This window comes from Photinus pyralis, unplaced genomic scaffold, assembly GCF_008802855.1.
Source record: "Photinus pyralis isolate 1611_PpyrPB1 unplaced genomic scaffold, Ppyr1.3 Ppyr1.4_LG2, whole genome shotgun sequence".
NCBI lineage: Eukaryota > Metazoa > Arthropoda > Insecta > Coleoptera > Lampyridae > Photinus > Photinus pyralis.
In genome coordinates, this window is record NW_022170403.1 from 12503825 (window position 1) to 12529754 (window position 25930).

General features: G+C 38.0%; 1 protein-coding gene across 3 annotated transcripts; it reads right to left on the minus strand.

Annotated features, from left to right (window-relative positions):
* LOC116164754 (glutamate receptor ionotropic, kainate 2-like) lies at positions 1 to 23827 on the minus strand. 3 transcript variants are annotated; one of them, XM_031478974.1, is made up of 11 exons: positions 23643 to 23827; positions 22926 to 23475; positions 20664 to 20862; positions 13001 to 13243; positions 12740 to 12955; positions 12480 to 12686; positions 11857 to 12218; positions 11601 to 11808; positions 11321 to 11549; positions 364 to 479; positions 1 to 240 (listed from the first exon to the last, which is right to left on the minus strand). In XM_031478974.1, the coding sequence occupies exons 1-11, from the start codon at positions 23752 to 23754 to the stop codon at positions 19 to 21; spliced, it is 2664 nt and encodes an 887-aa protein (XP_031334834.1). In that variant the 5' UTR covers positions 23755 to 23827; the 3' UTR covers positions 1 to 18. The 3 variants fall into 3 exon arrangements, with proteins under 3 accessions (XP_031334834.1, XP_031334835.1, XP_031334836.1); XM_031478975.1 differs by having other exon boundaries at positions 116 to 240; positions 315 to 479; XM_031478976.1 differs by having other exon boundaries at positions 137 to 252; positions 315 to 479.
* Positions 23828 to 25930: the final 2103 nt, after the last annotated feature.

Below are 25930 nucleotides of genomic sequence, written 5' to 3' on the forward strand. Positions count from 1 at the left end.
GTCAAGTTTGTACTGAAGCTATTTAGTAGGTCTTCTCTTTTTATCAAAATTTAAGTAAAATCTAACTTCTTCCTTTAAAGCATTGCACCTTTCTTCTTTTGGATGTGATTTAGCTATCTTAAATAATAGTTCCAAAACCACTAACACACAAGACGCCAATACTCCTCCAAATGTGAGCCAAATTATTCCAGAAACGTGTTTATAGTTTAAGGGAGGAGCTGCACCAGAATCGGATTTTTTCTGAAAAAAAATCTTGGTAAAATATTACCATACTTAAAATACAATTTTTGCAATAGTAGCATTTAAATACCTACTCCTCGGTCATAGGTATACCATGTGGTGTATCAATGTAGTTGTACTCACGAGGCAAGGTTCAGGTAATCGTTCGCGTTCCCACCATTTGCGTTCCAATTCATCCACCACCCCCGATTGTTTCAGTTTTACAACTGCCGCACTCAATGGATATCTAAAGGGCGATCCTAAACACCACATTGTTTGTTGGTTACTTTATAGTACTAACTACTAATTTTAATGTGCATTAAAATTTTCCCCCAAATTTAAAAACCGAAAAGTCTTTGTGCTCGTTTTGTGCTGATTTGTGCGCCTTCAATGGACAATGAAAAAGAGAACGGTGCATTCGGAATTCGGACAGATCGATACAAAACTGAATTACCTAATACCGTTGAATACTAATTTTATATTCAAAGCTAATACCTATACAGTACGAGTATAGTAAAATTATTGAAACCCACAAATTGATATAAAACGCACTGGTTTGTGATTTAATTAAGTTTGTCATTAATAACCTAATTATACAAATAACATATGATGTATGTATACATTTGATAATTGGAATGGAATTAATAGCTACTGTCCGTGTAGATGTGATCAAATTATTATTCGAACAGATTTCTATAAGAGCAAGTCCATATTAAAATTCTCACTTTTTTTAATGGAACACCCTGTATATTTTTTTGTCATCTTTTAGCTCCTCCAAAAACCTTCAACTTTTGATAATAATGTCCTATACCTATCTCTGATAGTTTTCGAAACATCTTGGTTTTCGTGGTTTTTATATTCTAATCTTAAATAAGTTATATGTAATTTACATAATAGTGAGGTGGGGCCATGTAATTTTTATCTGTCTCGTTCAAAGCTAAAATCAAATTTATTAATTCATTTTTCTAATAATTCATTTAAGTCTATAAAAACTGGTAAATTTTATAGTAAAAACATAAACAAATATCTTGGTTTTTGTACTTTTTATATTTTAATCGGAAATAAGTTCTAATTTACTAAATAACGAGGTGATAATGAAAAAAAAATTAAACTAATATCACTGACTGGATGACATTAGGAGTTAAATTAAATTTGCTTTGTAGACAAATGATTTTACTTATTCTCCAGTTTTTGGACTTAAAATAAATTGTTTGAAATAGTATATTAAGTATGGAGAACGGTAAGGAATTTTTACCGTTCGAAGACAATTGTTTGGAGGAGGAGCGGAGCGACGACTCCAATTATTGTCTGAGAACGGTAACCCTTAACGTTCGACGTGCTTATAACATTTTTTGCGCGATCGAAATTAAAATTATACAACCAATATAAATATGCACTAAGAAATTAACGAGCAGAATAAATTGCAATGATCGAAGTGGTATGGTGTACATCACTAGGTAACCAGTTTATTTGTCAAAACTGAAATTAATAATTTCTTGTGCATGTGTCTGATGTAGTTTGCTAGCTTTGCACTTCCGTTATAACTTTATGAGCGAGGTATTCGCCGGTGGCCGAATGGTATGTCGAAGATTTTACAGAACAAAATTGTAATTGGAATGGATTAAGAAAAACGAAAGCACAACTTTAAACACATTGATCTCTATTGCTTCAGGTTTAAATGACGTGTTCTTTGTATACGAAACATCAGCACAAATTGTACATTTAATGTAACAATAATTAAAGATTAAATGTAATATTGAACTGATTGTTTTTAAAAAGGCGTCGGTAAGTATTTTTGCTGTTCTGTTTTTAGATCGGTAAGTAATTTTGACGTCGTCGTAATCATAGCAACTGGTAAATTCAACTTACTGTCATGGAAACACACATGGTAAATAGTCAGAAATGACCGATCGCGCAAAAAATAAATTAATCGATATGATTTTCGTTTTTGGACGAGATAGATAAAAATTGTAGTTTTTGCATTTCCACCTCACTATTATGTAAATTACATACAGGGTGTTTCGAAATTCGCGCACACGGACGGTGGAATGGTGTTATACAACGAAAACTGAATAAAAAGTTCCTCTACCAGTTTTTGATCAGACCGGCACTTTTTTTTCGACGTGCTGAAGCTTGTTTACTAGCAGACGGCGGACATTTTGAACAACTGTTGTAATTACGTACTCGTCATAATTATAGTTTATTTTGAACCTTCTTTTGTTTTTAAAAATGTGTTATTATTAAGTTTAACCAGTGGCGCAGCGTAGGGGGGAGGCGGAGATTTTTAAAACCGCGGTAGCTCGAAAAATAGCGGTCTGATGGAAAACTGGTAGAGGAACTTTTTGTTCAGTTTTTGTCGTATAACACCATCCCATAGTCCGTGTGCGCGAATTTCGAAACACCCTGTATAACTTATTTAAGATTAGAACATAAAACCCAGGAAAGCCAAGATATTTCGAAAACTATCAGAGACAGGTATAGGACATTATTATCAAAAGTTGAAGGTTTTTGGAAGAGCTAACTGATGACAGAAAAATATACAGGGTGTTCCATTTAAAAAAGTGAGATTTTTTAATAGGAAGTTTTCCAACTTTGGACCTACCAAAAAAACACCCTGTAAGCTATATTTTTAATATTTCATAGTAAATGTATTTATTTGACTTTTACTTAACCCAGGATAAGGTATAAAACCTGAAACGTAACGCATCATAGGGATTTCAATGTAAAATTCATAACATGCGATTATTGGCTCCCCAAATTATTTTAGAGCAAAAATGAATTAAGGTTTTTTGTAGAAAAAATTTTTTTACGTCAATCAACCGTATTAGTTTTCAATTTTTTGCATAATCAAGACGGAAAATTGGAAAAATAAAACCCGCATCTTTTTCAATAATCTGCAATGCCATGGAATTTTCTAAAACAAAAAGATATCCAGTTATCAATTAGTAGCAGTTCGAAATGGATTTTATGATCGACTTGGTTACTGTCTTGCAGTTAATGGTGACTTATTCGAGCATTTATTGTAAATTGTTATATTAGGAAACCGTTTTTAGTAATTTGGTCTTTCTTTATGTTGAATTCGCTGTTTTAAATATAATACTTTTTGAGAATTTGATTTGTTTTATAGCAGACATTCCATGGCATGACGGATATTGGTGTAGTTTTTGTATTATAAAATTCCATGGCATCACCAACTATTGAAAAAGGTGCGGATTTTATTTTTCCAATTTTCCGTCTTGATTATGAAAAAAATTGAAAACTAATGTGGTTGATTGACGTAAAAAAATTTTTCCTACAAAAAACCTTAATACATTTTTGCTCTAATATGAGGATTTATTATCCACGTCTGGTAATTACTTATTGTTTTTTTTAATGATTTTTACGAAAGCAAAAAATAGATATAGACTGAAAAGAAATAGATAAGTATTGATTTCTTTAAACATACTTTTTATTTAGATTTTCAAGTGTGGCCCGTGGCGCATATGAAAAATTTTATTTTGGCCCCTTGGAAAAAAAGGTTGCCCACGCCTGCTGTATACTGACGTTTGAAAATGCCCAATTTTTCTTAAAAATCGAATTATCTTTAAAACTACTAACTTTTCGGATATTAACCATATAATAAAAAAGACGTACAATTACACGTAGAATTCAAAAATGCATTCAAATACAGGAGGTTCTATTTAAAAAAACGTAACCATTTGGGCGCCCTACTTTGTGGGCGCACCCTGTATAATTCCAAATATTTTCAAATGTGCAGAATATTCAACCATATTATAATACAAAAGCACTCTATCGAGAAATCTTATCTTCAAGGCATTACGTTACTTCGCGCAATCGTTGACTCACCCTGTACACCCGATTAGTTGAAGATGGTGATAGTAATGTAGGTACACCGAAAACTGATTGAATGTACAGTACAGTACAATCTACAGTTATTCAAGAAATTGGATGCAAAAGTCATATTTTACCAAATTAAAAGAATGCTGCAAAAAGACAAAAGTTGACCAAAGACTGAAAAACGCTATTTCATAGCCGTAGTAGTACAAACAATGGAGAGTGATGATTTCACAAAGTGCACACAATTAGCTAATACCTAATGCAACCAATAGAAGTGCCGGGCGTATGTGGCATGATGTGTTGCCTAACGTTTGCATGCAGTTTTTCTATACTTTCGATATCGAGCGTTTTCCAAAATTTCGTTTTAAACGGTGTAGAACGAATTTGTAAACCTAGTTAAAGACTTAACATCTTCCTACTCATCCCGGCTATAAGACGTTTTTTGTTAAATATTGCGTAAGACGCATGTAATCAGTCACATTAATATATATTTTTTTTTATGTCCGAGTTGAGCCCTGTAAAAAATGTTTTTTTTTCAAAAATACGAAATTATGGGCTTGTTGTAAATTGGACATATATCAGGGTTGTAAAAAAAACAAAAGAGTGGAAATACGAATTTTTTCAGTAGTTATCTAAAAGTATCTCTATCTATGTCAATTTAATTGGATCGTGACAAGAAATAAAAAACCCAAAAGAAAACGGGTAGTTTTCATCAAGCTTTGTTAACATTTTATGGCGACCGTGACAGGACACCGGGTTTGAGTGTTTTGGTTACGATATTTGTGTTAAATTGACATTTTAGTGGTACGTTCGATTTCCGCGAAAAATGGAGCAACAAAGGCGATACCGCGACGTATGTCGTGATAGCTTTATGCGGGCCACCGACAAGCTACGGAGGTTATTAACTAAAACTCCTATAGATAGTGTTGCGTTGAAGGTGGCGGTTGAAATGCTGCGGCTTAAGCATTCAACTTTACAAAAAGCCGACGATGAAATAACAACGCTGTTGATGGGTGAGGCGGCCGACAGAGACGTCCTGGGAGCCGAACAAGGTACTTGCGAAGAATTCATGGAACAGTTCCTTGAGTTACAGCAGCAGGTGAGCGACCTAACCTCCAAGCCATCGACAGCAGCCGTTCCTTCCAGTGGCATCGGTAACAATGGGGTAAATCTTTACAACATACAAGGTAGGAGATTTTATTTATTACCGAAAGATTTTAAAAAATTTGATGGGAACGTGTGTGAATGGCTCGCGTTTTGGGCACAATTTGTGAAAATTCATCATCATACAGAACTCGATGAAATCGATAAAATTAGTTACTTAATACAAGCGACAGTTGCTGGCAGCCGTGCACGGCAGGTCGTAGAAAGCTACCCTGTGATTGCCGGTAACTATTCAAAAATTATAGACTCGTTAAAATCGCGGTACGGTCGAGAGAACTTGTTAATCGAAGTTTATGTACGCGAATTGTTGAAGTTGATTATTCAGAATGCGACTTCGACGCGAGAAATTGACTTAGTATCTCTCTACGATAAATTGGAAACCCAGTTGAGAGCGCTGGAGACCCTAGGCGTAACCACCGAGAAGTGCGCAGCAATGTTACTCCCACTTATTGAGTCGTGCTTGCCAGAGGAACTTCTTAGAGTGTGGCAAAGGACCGCGAACGCGTCTATAGCAAATTTATCAGATGCAATTCAGCGTGAAGAGATAAAACCTGCTAGGCGTTTAGCCAATTTAATGGCATTCCTAAAAAGGGAAGTAGAGGGCGAGGAGCGCATTGCACTCGCTGCTGAGGGTTTTGGTATCTCTTCGGGAGGGAAAGCTAGCGTACGTAAACAATCCGGGAATGACTCGTACTGTAGATTAAGTCCTACGTTTAAGAAAAAGGTAATATCGCAAAATGCTGAAACGATAGCGACAGCCGCGGGGTTAGTAGTCCAAGATGGTTTGAGCTGTGTTTTTTTGCGATAAAAATCACGAAAGTACAATGTGTGTTAAAGCTCAAAATTTTTCGCTAGAACAGCGCAAAGATATAGTAAAAAAGAAAGGGGCATGTTTTCGATGCCTGCGAGGTGGTCATAGCGTCAAGAGATGCCGCGCCACCGTAAAATGCATTATTTGTAAAAAGGAGCACGTGCCCTTAATGTGTTCTACATTAACGGATCCGCAAGTAGGATCGAAACCAGAAGCAAATAATGCGCATGATAAATCGAAAGCGGCTAATCTACCTGAGAAAGCCAAATCTGAGGATCTCGCGAATTTCACGTCAAGCCATGTTTTTCTGCAAACTTTTAGAGTCAATATTCGACATAACTGTGGCGAACGTGACGTGCGAGTACTAATCGACAACGGATCTCAAATATCCTATATACTAAAAAGCACCAGCGACGCGTTAGGTCTTGAAGTAAGAAGACGCGCGACGATAGCGCATGGGTTGTTTGGTGGAACAACAGTAGAACGTAATCATTCTTGTTACGACGTTACGTTGGTAAAGGGAGATTACTCCCGTACAGTAGAGGTATTGGATCAACCGACTATTTGTCATCCTATTCCGCCGGTATTTTATGGACCGTGGATTAAGGAGTTGAAACGTATTGGGATTTCCTTGTCTGATGTAAAAGATTCCTCGCCGATAGAAATACTTCTAGGCGCAGACGTGGCAGGTCATATTTACACAGGAAAGAGGGAAGTTTTAGAATGTGGAATGGTAGCGGTTGAAACTGTATACGGATGGACGCTCATGGGAAAAATAGACAGCCAGCGATTTAAATCAAACATGGAAATATCTTGTCTAGTGTCTGACAAAACAGTGACTTCGCTGTGGGAACTCGACGTACTTGGGATACGAGATCCTGTCGAGAAAAAACGAAGCGAGGAGGAGTTTCGAGAAGTAAAGAAGTGCTTCGAGAAAACTTTACAAGTTGACGGAGAAGGGCGTTATGAAGTGCGACTTCCGTGGGCAGCGGATCACTCTCCTTTATCCAGCAATTACGAGATTGCAAAAAGGCGATTGAGTTTGACATTAAGAAACTTGGAAAACACCCAACTACACCAAGCCTACGACCAGGTTTTTTGTGAATGGCAATCGGAAGGAGTAATCGAGACAGTTGTTGGGGAAGTGGATCATCAACGAGGGCACTATCTGCCACACAGGCCTGTCGTGAAGGAAAATTCGACAACAAAAATTCGTCCGGTGTTCGACGCATCAGCGTGTTCGAAAATTTCACCGTCGTTAAATAATTGCTTAAGCAAGGGTGTCAATTTGATAGAATTGATCCCATCGATAATCCTGCGATTTCGTGAACTTAAAATCGGAGTTCACGAATCGGACAGAGAATTTCTAAAATTTTTATGGGTTGATAAACAGGGCAATGAAAAGGTTTATCGACATAGAAGAGTAGTTTTCGGTGTAAGTAGCAGTCCGTTTTTGTTAGCAGCTACAATCGAACATCACCTAGAAAAATGTCTCGAAAAATGCGACACACCGAATCCCTCTTATTCAAAAGACACGATCACGCGTTTAAATCAGAGTTTCTATGTGGATAATTGCGTGACCAGCGTAAAGGACATGGCGACTCTCGATAGGTTCATAAAAGAGGCCACCGAAGTAATGGCGGAAGCGAAGTTTGATCTTCGAGGGTGGGAGCACACGAGTTTGGACGAACCTCCTACTCCCAGCGTTTCCGTGTTGGGTTTGAAATGGCATCGAGAAAAAGACGTATTGACAGTTAACGGCTTTTCGATCAAAGAATTGATCCAATCGGAAAAGTTCCGCGTGACGAAACGACTCATGTTATCTATCGCTCAGAAACTCTACGATCCTATAGGGTTTACCAGTCCCGTGACCCTAAGACCAAAAATCCTGTTACAACAATTATGGAAAAAACAACTGCAATGGGATGAGGAAGTCGACGAGGTGACGAGAAAAGCGTTTATGGAATGGGCGGAAGAATTACAATACTTGGAAAGAATTGAGATACCACGGTGGATTGGGTTTGAGTCGAATACATCGCAACCATGGAGTCTACATGTATTTACAGACGCGAGTAAAAAGGCCTATGCCGCAGTGATATTTCTGCGCATAGAGCAAGAAGGAGAGGTAAAAATACATCTCCTAGCGACAACATCGAGAGTCACGCCTATCAAACCAACTACCATTCCTAGACTGGAACTCTTGGGAGCTACGATCGGTGTTCGTTTGTGTGACACAGTTAAAAAAGACCTAAAAGGCGACGGAAAGTGTTTTTATTGGACCGACTCCACTACCGTTCTTTCGTGGATACGACGAAAAGAAGAATGGACGGTTTTTGTGAGAAATAGGGTCAATGAAATTCGTCAGAATTCGGCGATCGATTCATGGAGACATGTGCCAGGGCACTTAAATCCGGCTGATCTGCCTTCCCGAGGATGCACACCGCAACAATTGTGCGAAAAACGTTGGTGGGAGGGGCCATCATGGCTGAGGGATGAGCCGGCGGAATGGCCTTCGGAACCAGTCGCATATGACGAGAATGAAATCACTGCAGAGAGGACGAAATCAACAGTATCGAGCTTGATGGTTACTGAGAACTTAGTTAGTTCAGATTTTACGTTATTTGAGGATTTCGAGAGAATAGTACGTCAAGTTGGGTGGATGCTGCGTTTCAAAAATAATGTTAGGAAAAAATTGAAGGAAAAGGCGGCAGATCGACAAGTCGCTAAAATCAAAGAACCATTACCATTGACGGTAAGGACGGAAGCTCTTTCGGTGGAGGAACTACAGACGATCGAAAACCTCATTTTGAAAATAAGCCAGAAGGAATCGTTTGGAGATCGAAATGACGCTTTAAATGGTTTAACCGTAATATGTGACGAATTCGGTTTGCTACGTGTTAGAACTCAAGTTTCGAATAGACCAGACGCTGAAAACTTTAGATTTCCCATTTTTCTGTCAGGAAAGCATGTTTTTGTTCAACGTCTGATAACGCTCCAACATGTAAAATCTTGTCATGCGGGAGCACAAAACCTGCTGAGTATCCTTAGGGAGAAATACTGGATTTTAGGAGGCAGGAGAAGAGTGCGCGCGGTAATATCGTCTTGCGTTGTGTGCAAACGGCAGGACGCGAAACCCTTTGTGGTGGAATCTCCGGCGTTGCCGATCGACCGAGTTCGTGACGCAGAAACTTTTGAGATTACTGGAGTTGATTTGGCTGGGCCGTTATTCTTGAGGGGCGGTGAAAAAGCATGGGTGTGTTTGTTTACCTGCGCGGTGTACAGGGCTGTCCATTTAGAACTGGTTTCGTCGTTATCGACCGCGAGTTTTATACAAGCGTTCAGACGGTTCATCGCGCGACGTGGAAGGCCAAAGACTGTTTATAGTGACAACGGCACCAACTTCGTAGGCGCCGAAAGCAGCCTAACGTCGGTAGAATGGGAAAAGATTGATCGGTACGCGAATGCACAACGAATTACTTGGAAGTTTAACCCCCCGAGTGCACCATGGTGGGGTGGTTTTTGGGAGAGAATGGTTGGGTTATTAAAGCGTTTGTTGAGAAAGGTTTTGGGTAGTGCATGTCTCGATTATGAGAACATGAACACAGTGTTATGTGATTGCGAGGCTGTAATTAACGCGCGGCCTATAACCTATTCGTATAATAATCCCTCAGACCCTACTCCCTTGACTCCGGCGATGTTTTTAGGAGACAATCGCGCAAGTGGAGTAACTGATTGTGACAGTGTTGATCGAAAGTCGTTGGATCGGAAAATCCGTCATGCGCAAAAGGTGCGGGATGACTTACGGCAACGATTTAGATCAGAGTATCTAGGACAATTAAAAATCGCCTTGAAAAAACGACTGACCCGGGCTATTAAAATTGGCGAAGTAGTGTTGGTCGGTAGCGATAAAACAAAACGTATAAACTGGCCTTTAGGCCGAGTAGTGGAACTAATTCCCGGCAAAGACGGAATTGTGCGGGTAGTGAGAATCGATACTGCGAACGGGCAGTTGTTGAGGCCCGTCCAGCGGTTGTACCCACTAGAAGTGGATAGTGTAAGCATCAAACCGCAAGGGGAGGACAACGTGGATCAGCCTGACGGAGATACTTCTCATCAAAAAGACAACGAAGAAGTGAGCGACGAATGTGACAGTGCGGGAGTGACGAGCACTAAAAGTGCTCAAAGCAGAGTACCCGAGTTACGTACCAAGTGCGGAAGCCGGCGAAGTACAGACAATGAATATACAATTTTCTTTAGGGTATTCTTTATTCATTGGATTGTAGTTTTGTTCAGTTTTAGTTAGCATGCGTAATTGTAACTATAGTACTACGTATATTTGTCAGATTGAACTCAGTTTGTGTGCGACGCTCATTGATGTCATGACGTCACAGGTGGGAGAATGTTGTAAATTGGATATATCAGGGTTGTAAAAAAAACAAAAGAGTGGAAATACGAATTTTTTCAGTAGTTATGTCAATTTAATTGTATCGTGACAAGAAATAAAAAACCCAAAAGAAAACGGGTAGTTTTCATCAAGCTTTGTTAACAGGGCTTATAGCCGGGTTCTTGAAGAGTTACTGTAGACGTGAAGATAGAGACCCTTTCGTCAACTCAGATTTTAAGCGCGTAAAACGACATTTCAATTAGTGGTCTATTTTTAGGCATTATTGTACAACTGGAATCCCCCCGTCACTTTGTCTTTTAAGAAGTATACTATTTCGCCCGTTTAATAAAATCGCGAGAGCTGAACGTGACTACCTGCGAACAGCTTATTACCGCAGAATGCCCCAAGAACAGCGTCTCTCTACTTCATGCCTATCTTCTCCATTTTACAAAAAACTGCCTACAAAATAGCGGTAATAGATTAGCGCGGCCATCTTTAACCGTTAGCCAATACGCTTTATCTACTCTAACCAACTATACGCAGGCGCGCGCCTAAGGACCATTAGTCAATAACCCGCGACCGTTTAAAAATTGCAACCACACACTGCTCAATGAGATTGTCAAGTGTAGGTAATTCAGATTCAATTGTTTTGGTCATGTAAAAGACATTAAGATTGTGTTACTGTCCGTCCTGCCCTGTCCTATCTCATTCCCTTAATATACACGTTTAGTAAAAACCGCATGATGATATCACATTCCGTTTCCCAGTGATCGAGATCCGTTAATATTGACAGACAAAACGTGGGAACTGCATCATATCAGCACTAGCACACATTAAAGTGTTCAAGACGGCAAGCTTCTTAAATGTATAGGGAAACACTTTAATCCACGTCTCGTATTACCTACCTTTCTGCAAAGCGATTGCATAATACTTCTCGTCCAAACGTTTTCCAACCGCGGTTAAATTACAACGGCGTTGGGTAACATACTTAATGCTAGAGGACTCCATAAAGAACGCATAATTTTCAACCCCATTCACAACCTTATCAACACCGTCCTCAAAGTAATTCACCAAATTTTCGGGGTGATTCTTCATATGTTCATAAGCCTTTTTGTATATCTCGTCCTCCGACTCCTGCAAACCTCATACAAATAAGTCCGATAGGTACAGTGACAATAAACCAACCTTAAAAAATTTGAATGTAGCACCAGTTGCAGCCGCTCCATATTTTATTCCCAGTTTCTCCGAATTATTTACTAACTGTGCCACGTTTGTAAAGGCCCATTCTTCTTTTTCCGTCGTTAGAAATGCAGCCATGTTAGCAGTGTACGTTGAGATCATTATAAGGATAAAAAAAGACCAAAAGCTTGTTAATATCCTCGTCGACAGCCCCCTAAAATACAATAATTGATATTTTAGTTATTTTCTTAGTGACCATCACCTTGGACCGTAATCTGCACCTTCTTGCATTAAGTTTGCAATTATCAACCATATACAATTTTGAAAATTGTAGGTGTTTTCCAAATATTGTGGATTTTCATTGCAAGGGTATGGATTAACCCACTCCGATGGGGTCATCCTCGCAGTAATGTAAAGCATAAATGACATTACAAAGAAAGTTACAACGAACATAACCCAAACCTCAGGTTTGAAAGGAGCGGCAAACGAAAAAAAATCGGGAGCCGAAGTTGTAGGTTTTCTATATAATATTTGCACCCCTAAAGACATAAATGGTTCCGTAAAGTCGACTGCCCTCTGTCTATCTTGAGTGATTGTCAAATCACCTATGGCCAAATCGCCTCTCTGTAAGAATATTTAACAAGTTAAAAACGTGGTCATTCGCGCATTTTCCCCACACGGAATCAGTAATAACTCGGGAAGGAAGTGACCAATCCAAATAAACTTCAGTCGTTCTAGTCTCTAGGATGTACTACACCCGAAAAAAAAGCAGCTTAAACTGGACGACTAGTAGTGGTACAGTTGGACAGACGGACAAAATGCGGACAATAGCGTTCATTTTTCTTTTGGAAAATGCGCTAAAATCATGTTAGTGTTTCATTTTACCCCAGATAGGATATCTTCAATCATTCCATTCCACTTTCCGCTTGTAGAATTGTAACTACCATTTAAATCATCTTCATTGCGAATAAATGTGTATTTGAATCCCTCCAGATTGGACAACTCGCGTATTAAGTCTATGGCAAATCCTTCAAATTGATCATTGCCGGTCAACGGTGCCGAAGTGGTTTTTAACATGGCATATGGTTGAATCTAAATAAACCACATTAAGGATTGTGTATTTTGTAATGATGAGCCGTAAATACCCAACAAACCATGACATTGAAATGCGCATGCCTCAAACTTCTTTCGGTAGGTTCTAAATCAGGTTTTAAACGTAGCATTTCCAAACCGTTGGCAGTGTCCCACATTCCAATCTTCTGTAAACCTTCTTCGGTTAATGAAAGGATATCCAAGTCGAATTGGGTGCGTTGTCCATATTGGTTAAATTCCACGCGACCGCTTAAGCCGTTAAAGGATTTCTGAATATGAAACACATTATTAAACCAACAAACCAAAATGCTTACCAATTTAAGATAATTGAATAAGGTACTGCCGTATTCCCAGCTGGTGCTAGATTTACAATTTAAGGCCTTCGTTTTCAATAAACCATATTCGTTAATAACAGTGGATGTTAAATTTACGGCATCGAATAACAAAGCTACTTCATTTGGTATTTGGTGTTCCATATTAAAGGCTTCATATTGCTTTGACTTATTAACGTCTATAATCTTTTGATGAAGGGGATGTGTCAAATTCAGAAGTCGGAACTAAACACATTTTGAAAAAGTTATCAGATCATTAAGGGCAAATAGTACCTACTTCTAAATAATTATTTAATACGCATTAAAGATTCAACCTTTTGTAAAGCATGTGTAGTAATAATTATAGTCAGGGTGCTTAGGTCCAAAAGTGAGATAATATGGAAAATGCGCACTTTTGAGTAAAGCTATGAGAATTGGCACATATGCTCCTTGGCCCTTTCTCCATCTGCTCTTGGAATCCTCGTTAGGGGGTGCATGGGGGAGGGGGGTCTACTCCTAGGAACTGTTCGGTAAAAATGTTGATTAGCTAATGACTGGACCATTTTTTCCAACTCTACTAAGTTCCATGGGTGTAAAAACACGTTTAGAATAGTTGGGGTGGACTACTGGGGCACAGGTAAGCCAATAAGAGTAAGGATTGCCTACCCATTCAGGCACTAACTAACGGGTTTCTATATTTGTTTGATTTTTTCATGTTTTAGCTACAAACTTGCATAAATAGTCATAAAGGTTGGTAATTAAGTCAGAGGTACCTAGTGCTCGCCATGCGAAAAGCGGGCAAGCTATGATAATTAGGGATAAAATAGAGGGGAGGACTCCCCCTCGCCCCCGATACCCACACAAAATCCAGTTTCAGGCTGGAAGTGGCTGGCTCTTAGGCATGATCTGTGCATTATTAGAGTGCCACACTAATATACATTGGGTCGAAGTTGAAGGGTAAAGATCTCTCTATCATGGGAATCGCGGAACCCATAGAAAATACGAAGATGGTTAAATTAAACACAGTTGCGCAATTAAAGAGTAATTACCATACTGTAAAGGAAGTCAGATAATTTCGATTATTTCCAAAGATATGCAGAAAAACCAAAATTTGCCGAAGTCGTTTTCATTTTTTTCTGATGTCATTTGAACAGTTTAACGCACAGGTTATTATTAGGGCTAGTGATGTTAAATTACACGTTTTTTGAAGTGCGTAATTTTACGGTAAAATTACCAGTAATTTATGTTTTTTACGTAATTTACAAATATTTTTGTAAAATTACCTGTCATTTACGTTTTTTATGTTTTTTTTAATATTCAATAAACGTTTTTGAATTTTGTGAGTGTTTGAAAACAAAAACACTTGTTAAATTATATATTTTGGTGTATTAAATAAAATACCCAAGCAGTAGGTATTTCGCCATCACGCGTCGTTTGGAGGAAGAAGATCCAGATCGCGAATTAGATGCTGTATCATCTTTATTAAACCAAACTAGATTCAACGGTGAATCATTTACGTTGGTAGTAGGTACCGTTGATGGTCTGTGGTAGTACCGATCAAATGTATCAAATAGGTATTACATTTATGTAACTTACAAAAATTACGGTTTATTAAATAAGAAACGTAAGATACGTAAATTTCATAAAAGACATAAATTACATAAAAAAACCGACCTCTTGTAAGTTACGTTACGCGTAATATAACCGTTTTTTATGTAACTTTCAAATCGTTATTTTACAATCCACATCACTAATTAGGGCACGTGTGGCGCAATGTTAAATAGTTTTTTAAGTTAAGTATAGGTACGATAGGTAGGTTAAGGTTGTGAACATCCTGTATGGCTGTATAGACATTTAAATACTAATAATTTGTAAAATGTTACGGCTCATCTCGAAAGGGCCCATGGCCTTCCTGCCACATGTGTGACCAAATTGAGTTTTAGTGACATCCTGATATATTACGGGGATAGCTGGCGTATGTGGTGGAAAGATCAGAAGTGCGGTGATTTCTATCAATGGACCATGAATGAACTAGGGGAGTTCGTCGATGGCCTCCTACGGCAGCGAACGCCTGAGAACGCTGAAGAGTGCAGCGGGTCTTAGAGTACATTTGTTTGTGAGTTTCGCCATATTTTCGGCGATATCGCGAATTAAAGTACCAGTGTGCGCGATCAGAGTAAGTGGTTTCGCGACATAGCCTACGGGAATCCGGGGGGGCTGTATACAAATTTTCGAATGCCTGAATTATACAGATTGCCGGTAGCATATACAGGGTTTTACATGACCGCATGTAAAAAAAAATTGCGTGATAGAGGGCACTTTTTCCAAATAAACCATGGCCCAACGTGTTTCGTTTGGAAGCTACCCCCGAAGAAGTGATGAAATTTGGATTTCTTCTTTAATTTTTTTCTCAGCAACCATAAGAGTTACAAAGATGGGTGACGCGTCTTTGAATAGGTTTTCGGGTATGCCTTATTCGATTTGAATAAAAAATTTTATCAAAATTCCTACTATGAAAGGGCGCACCCCTACTTGTGGATGCGAAAAAAAATTTTGATTTCGACGAAATTTGGTATCTGGGGGTTTTTGAACATCACGTATCTCGAATTAGTTTTTTAAAATTCGAAAAAAAAGTTCCACTGCAGTTCTTGGCCGGACAACGAAAATGGAGAGAATTGCACGAAATTTGTTGTGTACATACTTGATGAGTTAAGGCCCCTCTGAAGTGAATTAATTTCTCTAAACGGAGTATGTAAAGTTGTCTAACCTCTTCCGAAATATAGCAAGTTGAAGTAGAATAAGAAAAGAGTGAATTTGTCTCATTCTCCTATAGTTGTCTTTGTTGTCGCCTTATTTACCTTTTGAATGGAATTTAATTATAAATGAGAGGATTCTAATAACACTTAACACTTGCCTAATGAGGTTTTTCTATTGATATTAATAAATGCACATCTTGTTTATTTATTGCATATGAGTACTGGGAATTAAAATTCCATTAGTTTACGTATTTGTCATTTGAATGTTTATTCAAAGGAATCTGTTTTTCATGAGTGGATATTTTTCTCCAAATATTGAACTAAAGCAATATATTGTATTCAAAACAAATATACTAGAGCACAATGATATTTTACGGTTTCAAAAGTTTCGTATTTTTAATATGTGTTATTTCATTTATTTTTAGGGGAATTTTTCGGAACAAAAATCCTCCTTATGTGAGGGTTTTGTCCGTGCGTCAGTATGTTCCTCATCTAACAAATGAGCCGGATTAAAAGTCGGGTTTCTTGAAAATAGTATGTGATTTCTCGTATGTTTACTGATAATATATAAACGCGACAATTTTAGAAACACTAACGAAAGAGAGAACGAAAGGTATGAACACTCAATGCAAATTACCATAAAAATTCGGAAATTGCTGGCAAATGTATCCGGCTCATACGCACAATTTATACTGTTATAGGATGTAATTTTAATGTAATTTCTTTTTTGTATAATGATTTTTGAGTGACAGTAAATCGCGAATGTCAATAATATTATTCAGTTATGAGTTATTAAGTATCACTATACAAAAAATTTCGTGTACAACACGTGTTGAAAGTGTCTTCGCCCTCATTAATCAAACTGAAAAATACTTAGCAAAAATCTAAAAAAATAATTCGTTCTAAAATAATCGCAGCGATAAATCCCCAAAATTACAGAAATATGAGCTTAGGCTTAGGGTCGGTCGATTTATTAGATACATTTTATACAGGATGTTCCTAAATATGATGGAAATACAGAAGAGGTTATTTCTTGGCTTATTTTATGACTAAAAGTTCATATAAGCAGGGTGTTAAAATTTCAAAATGTTTTAAGTGTTTTTTTAATATCTCCTTAAGTTTTTGAAATATTTCGTTCAAATTGGAAATATAAGTTACACTGAAGGCCTTACACAATTGGTCATGTCAAATGTAGAATCTACAGGGTGTTGTGTTTTCAGACGTCATGTTCCATTTTTTACCCCTGAACTATTTTTCGATACCATAATTATTACTACCCAGTACAAGTGCAAGGACAACTTCACATCAATTTCACAAAAAGCATAAAAAGTGGAACCCCTATTGATTAATGGAGCTACGAAAGTGATTAAATCAAAAACATCCCTTTAAAAATGTTCTGCAAATGTATATGTAGTACTTAGCATGCTTAAAAACAGCCGAAATCGGCAAATTTCGGTTTTCCTGACATATTTTCGGAAGTAATCCTTCCTCTAATTTAAACATCCTCGTATCCTCTATGGCTTCGGAGATCTCCGTGATAGACATCCTTATCGTGGACGCAGTGTATTCAAACACCCTGTGATAAATTACAGGGAGTCGATATAACTCCACTGACTGCTTCACATTTTTAACACAATATAAAATTCACACTACGGTCATTCTCTGACCGCTCAATGTAAACGACTCGACGGTTTCTAATAGCGAATGATTCAATCCACTGAACTATAATTATAGCGGAACGCGCACTGAGGATCTCTGTCATAGAAACACAGGGTGCCGAGAGAGTGCGCAATTCTCCAAACGCTTTACGCATGCGCTACGTGTCAGAGTAGATCGAGTCGGCGCACGTCAAAATGCATGAATTACTATACAGTGCGTTTATCTTCACAACTGACAGAAGCAATCGCAATCAAATTAAATTGAAAGATCTAATCAGATGCGTATCCGTAAGAGACAGCTTGCCCTCTTAGCTTTCCCTTCTCTCTGCAGTATCCGCGCTTATCATTGACACGCGCAGTCCATTTATTATGTCGATGGTTCACAAGAGTGTCGCCAGCTGATGGCCCAGAGAGAGGCGAGTTGACATACGAAGGATAAAAAAATTATTAATTGTAGATATAGTGCAGAGCACATAAGCTTTTACTTTTGTACTGTCTTACCTCTACAACCACAATAATTGTAATAAGGAATTATCGGTCAAGAAAACTAGGACACTTTGGTTTTTGGACTGGTTGCTTTGCATTTTGCTACTTTTTTAATCTCTACACGGGGCAGTTGCCCTCCCCTGCCCCCCTCTGGCGACGCCCTTGGTGGTTCATCAGGATACTGATGGTCTGCAAGTAAATCGCGTACTTGTCTTGCACTGTTGTGACCTTTGTATAAATTTATAATTTCAATTTTCATCTCTTTAGACAGCCTGACAGCATTTTTGAAAGTTATCTGCAGGGCGGTAGATTTGAAGGTGACAGCTGTACATTGCACCTACTACCCATTTGAACTACTGCTATGGGTTGACGCGTTTTTTTAATTTTTTTAAAGCAAAATCGTATTTTTCAGTTTAAGATAATCGCACTGCATATTTATTTGTTATGGTCAATACCTCGTTTAGATTAACGCAACGGATTAAAGACATACTTAGACCTTAACTAAACGATTTGTTGATTTCTTATAATCGTTAACTTTTAGAAAACAATATTTTTTCAGCATTCCCTGGAAAAACGATGCTGTTAGGCAAGAATGGATAAAAGTAGTACGCAAACTCACTGCTAATTTACGTATATGCACAGACAACATAATTGTCTGTGGTATATGTATAGTTTACACTTTAACAAAGAATCAGTTGAGTAAGAGTTTGGCTAAAAAATCCTGAAAAAAATGCGACCAGGACCAAGATAGGACTGTGCAGTATTTTAGTTGTCCTTCCCCATCCCATCATACACCTCCAACGACAGCTGAAAACGAGGCAAATGAGGTGGTGGGCCGTGGGTAACCATTCCGTTGGTACGAAAGTATGGTTTCGTGATTTAAAACCGTCCACTGGAGTCGCATAAGACTTGTAAAAAAAGTGAGGGTTCTTCAAGGCCATGATGCGAAAGGAAAAAGAAGCTTTTGACGATATCTCTACTGATAAAAGAACTGAATGAATTAGGTACGAGTTTTGAAGCGCTGAAGGAGATTTTGAGTTCAACATTTTCCGGGTTTAGCTTGGAATTGTTCCTGCACCAAGCAAAGAACTGGGAAAAACTAAGTGAAGTTATTCGGACAAGATGAGAGAGTTTGCATCGATTTTTACTTACCTAAAGCGCACGGATAAGTTCGCAAACAACTAATTGCTTTTCCACACGAGTTTCACTCTATGAAAGTGAGTAATGAAATATACCTCTGGTTATAAACCAAGAATTGTATTAGGGGTTTTCGAGTAGGTACTTAAAGGTTGAGGGAATGAAGTCGGATTATGTGAGAGACGTTGCTCTCATCGCAGATGGAATGGCTATTCGTTCACAGATAGAAATCGACAATAAGGAGAATGGTACCTACACATGGAAAGGTCGCTATTGTTTTTCAACTACGTGTACCATTGGCCAAAAAGTTACAGCTCAAAAATGAACTCGAAGATCGTTCGGCATTCTGTTTTATCGGATTCTTTGTAACGGTAGGTATCTTACTGACATTAGCAACTGCATATTTTATACATTATTATTTGGATATTCATGTTATTAAAAATTATCATTGGGAAACTGATCAATAATATATTCAAAACATCAAATAGGCTGCTCTATGCATTCGCGAGAGTAGGGCAGAGAACCCCTTTGTGGCGCTCTCTCGGGGTTCGCGCTGGCGGACATAGGCGCCGACTTGACAAAATTTTTGGGGGGGCCCAAACATTTTTACGCTGCATAGGGTATCGGGTTACGGGTACATATAAGTAAAAAAAAAATTTTTATAACAACCCTAACCTACAACCGTCGACTTTTAACTAAAACCAGCAAGTACGAATTTTTGCATTTTTAAATAATGCACTTATCGTAGTAGGTGTAAGGTGCAGGTACCTACCTATCTTTATCCTTTATCTCAGAAAGAAAAACTATATAACGTCACATCAGGAGTCAGATTATTGCTTCTTAGAACTGTCAACGGTTTCCTGCCTTGGTACGGTTTGTTATTGCATTTTGCATTGAGGTAGAGGTATAAAGGTTTATTGTTGAGTCTAAAGCTGATTATGCAGTTTCAAGATTTGGTGTAAGTAACCACGAATACGAATACGGTATATAATTGTCACTTATTCAGAATTAGGGGAGCTGAGCCCCTCCAGTATAAATATTGGAGGGGCTGAAAGTGCTCGGCCACCCCTAAGTCGGCGCCTTTGCTGGCGGACCGAGCGCGCATTCCAGTATAATATAGTTCAGTGGTTCTATCAAATTCTTCACATTTTCCTTTTTGATTCACACACATGCCGTGACTTGAACCGTCTCCACCAATAATAGTTGTTTACTAAGGACTAAGGAGTGAGTTTTCGCAGACAAGTCAGACAAGACGTGTCAGCGGATCTCACTCGTCCGTGGTAAACGCTAAATATTTTTTATTAGTATGCTGGAATTTCTTGTTATAAACGGATAATCAACACAGGTATAGAAATCAAACGATACTTCGCTGTTTCAATATGATCAGCGAAATGTCACATTTGACGTATGTACGTATAAACAAAACTATATTTCATATCTCCCGCTATCTCATCTCATCTCCCAATTTATGGACTTGCGCTCTCGATAATCAGAAATTCCCGCAATATTTTAACAAGCCAAAATACTGTGTATGGTAAATTCTAACAATTTCACAATTGTGAATCTTACGCCTGCTTGATAAAACTAATTGCTAATGAAGCTTTAATGTAGGAATGCAACTTTACTTACACCTGTAATGTTAGCCGCTGAATGTTGATACTTGTTCAAGTTTAGGACATGCAAATCAAGGTGTAGTACGATGTAACTATAATCGCTGGTCATGAGTCCAATTCGTTGCAACTGATCTAAAATCTCTGCTAGGGTTTCTATGGAAAAATCCAAAATAAAATTTGTTTGTCCAGATTTTCGAATCTCTTTTAAGGCGTCCCTATAACAAATTTGTCGTTACCTGTTAATATATTTTGTGCACTAGTTTGTTTTTTTATTTCTTAAATAATATGAATTTTTACTAAAGCAGGCAGTTACCATAGACATTGACCCGCTGCATGGGTACTGTGACAAAAGAATGCTTATAATATTCTAATTACGTTTGTAAATTTGAACACTGTCTTTATCATTTTCAGTAGTGATAACTCAAAACAAGTTCTCGCAAGTAGCAGAAACTAATTATACATTAGTTTATGTTATTAGTATGGTAAAAAGGTTCTCTCTTGTAGCCTGTCAACTCTGTTGTCTGAGCAGATGAGGCTCTTACGTGTCGTCAATCTCGTAGTCCTTCGGTTAGTTGCTAGGTGGCGTATGGATCTAGAGATATTGTCAAGATTATGTGGAACTGCTTATACCAGTATAAGTAACGGGCGATCAAAAATGAGTTGCTGTCAAGTCGCCTTTGGAAGTTCAAGTTAAGTACGATTTCCCATGTAAACAAAAATTCCAAAGGTGACTCGACAGCAACTCATTTTTAATCACATGGTATTAAGTATACGTTAAACATACGTCGCGTTGGCGCAGATGGTATAACCGTTGGCTTACATTGCGACAACCCAGGTTCAAATCCGAGCGCGTATATTTTTCTTTCGTATACGTTCATTACATTTATTTGAATTAACAGAAAGGATAATAGTTATAATGTCACAATGGAAAAGATACTACAGGTGACTTAATTTAATACGGTAGATAGGATAGGTACATTCAATTGAGAAAGTTTGCCTCGAATTATTCTCTATCCGATTCCCAACGCGCCATTAAAACATGGGGCGCGATCAGCGGCTTAATTTTTTACGTAGCCAATCAGATATGTTTTTTGGCCACCAGCTGTACGCAATTTACTCAACGGGAATTTCTTATGCTTACTTATGATTTGTCGCTGTTGCCCGCTCATTGCGACAAAATAAAGGGTACCTACAGCCCGCTTTATTCTGTGTCACCGCACTCAACGTTAAAACAACTTTTTGGAATCGCAAGCATCCACTTTTCACGTATTTCCGCATCTTTCGGCACTTTAAAAACGGAATAGTCAGAGAGACATTTCTGAAAAAGGGTCTATAAATGATGTCTAACGGCGTTTTGTGCTACAAACTGGCAACAGGCGGTTCTAGAGTAATTTGCCCCCGCTGAAAACGATGCGCCCTGTTGCCAGACCCGATTTTGGCATTTAACCCCTTAAATCCAAGATGGCGGGCGAAATTGCCGTTTTTCGGTTATTTCGAGCCCACAAGGCACGCCACTGAACGTTTTGGGTAGTTTAAGGGTAGACACACGACGACACCGTTTAGGTACACTTTCGTATTCATATAAGGGGCCTAAATGCCAAAACTCCGCTTAAAAACGTCAAAAATGCAAAAATTCGTCATTTTTTTTTGTGGCCGGTTGTCGGCGTCCAATATGTATTCATACGGTCAAGTTAATATTTAAGTAGGTATGTGGGGACCTCCAGCAGCTCCATATGCCTGGGGTCTAAATATCAAGATGGCGCCTGGAAAGTCCAAAAACAGTGAAAAAGTCATTCTTTTTGCCGTATTTCACAATAACAATCGTTTTCAAGTAATCAATTATCAAAGTACCATCTGCATCCGCCATTTTTTTCTTAAAGTCAAAATAACTTAAAAACCATAAATGTCAGATATCAACATGTGGGTATTAAAAGTACTGAAATTTCACGTAGAATCCAAAAATGCAATAAAAAATAACGAAGTTACTAGCCACTTTCTGTATTTCTGTATTATTGAAGTGCGGCCATTTTGAAAATATTTTACATTGATTAGGCCTTCAGAGTAACTCCTAAATACAAATTTTTAAAAACCTACCTATTTTTCTTTCCCAGAAACGTTTAAATAAAGCTCCCAAAAAAACACCCTGTATATAGTTCAATGACTTTTCAGAGTAATACGGCTCGTGTTTTAACCAATCACAGGGAAGGTCAAAGAATCCATATGCCCTCTACCCTTCTTAAAATGAATATTAGTGATATAAATTTGAAAATGTTCTTACATGAAATCTCCATTATAATTGCGGTATAGTTGTCTTAAGACAATATTTCTGTATGGTTTACAGTTGATTTTTAATAACTCTCCATATTTTGATAAATTATCTGCGTTGTCGTAAAGTATAGTGAAACTTTTCCAGTTCCATAGTTTGACCAGATCTGCAAACGCTTTCGAGAGTGCCGATCTGGAGGGATGCATGCTAATTGAACAGCAGTCGTTAATATGCTCCGAACTGTCGACGATTTGTATCATGGGAATTTCTTTATGATCGCACAGAGATTGTATGGTATTTGCATTATCTTCAGTCAAAAAGCTGAACACGATGGCAATTCCGTTGGCTAATAGAGAACATCCATTTGAAACTACAGAAATTGGCTTATTCGCATTAACGCCCGAAACAAAACCATACGTTCTGTTAATAACTTGTTCTTGTGGTATGACACTTGGCAATATTTTTAAGGTATCATAAGTTAAAGGATTATATTTACTTATCCAATCGACGACAACTTCAAATGCCAATTTCGCTTGCTGATTTGAGCTTTCGTATATTCCACCTGCACAATAAAAATTCGTTATGAGCTAAACAAGGAGAACGACGAGCCTCATAAAGGTTATTTATACATTTCGACATTCATACATTCTTAGACGGGATATTTATAATACCCCAAATTTCAATCGCTATACCCCGACGTACAGAGGAGAATAAATAAATTAAACTCACCAGCGTATATATAGGATGCCATCGCTCCACCTCTATTTATATTACTTGCAACAAAAATATACAAATAAAATATTTCCCTTAATTTGAATTTCGTAAACACGTACAAAGTCATCGTGTCGATGTTTCTGGATTGTACCTAGTGATACTAACAATATTCTGCACGTGTAACTTGCTTATATCTAATATCGCAGTGCTATTAGATTCTCCTCGTGAAAAGCTGATACACAGTCCCCAGCACATGTATGATGCTGGAGCCAAGTGCAAGGTAAGCTCCAGTATTCTAGTATAGTAAGCTTCAATAATGGTCGAATAATAGACAAAAACATTTTAGACGAAGAACAAATAGCTATAGCTCCGGTGTTAGTAACACAAAAATCTACCTGATCGACATGAGTGGCAGAAATTACAGACATAGCCGATATAGGATGGCCAAAAACCAAAAATAGGATAGGTTGTCTAAAAACCTACTTGCAGTGAGCTTTGAATATAAAATTTGTATTCAACTCAGTGAGTAAGGCACGCGAGTAAGAATAATTTTTCGTAAGCCAGAACCCACACAATTCGGGGTCCGTTAACTTGGCCCCCCCACTGAGAGATTTGATAGTCGTATTATTTTAAAATGAATGCGCTCGTTATGCGCTCACATGCGCCACCGATAATTACTGTTGCGCCATTATCGTTTTTTTAGAAATCCGAAAAAACATTTGGGGGGGGGGGCAAGTGAACGTAGCCCCCCCCCCAGTACGTATTTTGTCGCTTGTAACTAGGTCACGTGATACATTTGGTTATGCGCCATTACGGTTAAGCCATAAAAAATTTTTAAAAAGTAGAGGGGCTAACTTAGCGTTTTCAAAAGGTACGTTTTTTAAAAATGTTTTTTCTACTACATCGTATTTTTCATCATGCGCTAAAATGGGCCGTAAACATAAATAGATATTGGGAACCCTTTTTAGTACCAATAGAACTATATATGGGTATGCGGCGAAGTGCAATTGGGTTTGCAATAATCATAACCATACAAGCAGGGGGGACTGTCCCGGGGGGGGGGGGCGATTACCACCTGGCCTGTAGGCCATAATGCCCCGTTGGAAATTTATAAATATGTACTGTATTAAGCATTAAGAGTTTCTTGCACTAATAATAAATTATTAACCATTGGGGCTGAAGTTAGGTTGATCATTTATAAAATTCTGTTTTTATGTAAGTGTTTTACAATGAATTTATTACTTGTGTGGTATTTTGAAAGTGCTGGAATACAGTCATAGGCGACGGGCCTCGTTTGGAGTATGTATATTTTGTCACTTTTAATTATCAGCTGCAATTTAAAAAAAACTATGTTCTATAATTGATTTTCGAGAAAGGAATACTTTAAAATGAAGTTGTTGTTTTTGTTGTGCAACGCAGAGCCCCCCCCCCCCTCAATCTTCTACCTAGTTCGTCCCTGCATACAGGATATGACGATAATCAAATTAGAGAAAAATACCCAATTAAATTATTGTGTTTTAAAGAAAACAAGAAAATTCCGATTATTTCCGATGACATGTCACAAAAAGCTAGATATGGCCAGTTTCTCCGTCCGTCCGTATGTCTGAGGCCTTAACTAGGTACTACAGTTTTCAAGATATTTAGTTCGCTCCTTTTGCATTCGGTAGCTAATAGCTTTGGTACCTCAACCAAGAAAAATGTTGACGATTAATCTGCGCATGCGCAATGGAAATATGTGTTTAAAATTTTCACCACAGATACTTGTAGTAAAGACAAGCATAAATGGCTTATTGGAAAAATAACATGTGCGCATGCGCAAACTACGCGATGTCAACTTCCTTATTTATGGAGTTTTTTGTTTGAAATTTTAACCACAGATGTTTCTAGTAAAGGCGAGCATATTGCACATTTATGAAAATCAGATATGCGCATGCGCAAACGGTGCAATTTCAATTTTCTTATTTATAGAGATATTTCTTTGAAATTTTAAGCACAGATACTTCTAGTAACGCCAATCATAGTGTATATTGTAAAACTCAGATGGGCGCATGCGCGAACTACGCAATGTCAACCTTATTCTGTGATGTCAACTTATATTTGTAGAAATATTTTTTTGAATTTTAACCAAAGTTTCTTCTATTAAAGGCGAACAGGCATACTTTAAACATCAGGTGTGTGCATGTGTAGACGGCGCAATCCTAAGTTTCTTATTTATAAGAATATTTATGCCAGTGTTGTTTTCTTGAAAATATATTTCGTATAATACGAGTACAGTTAGTATAAATAAACTGATAGCGTTTTCG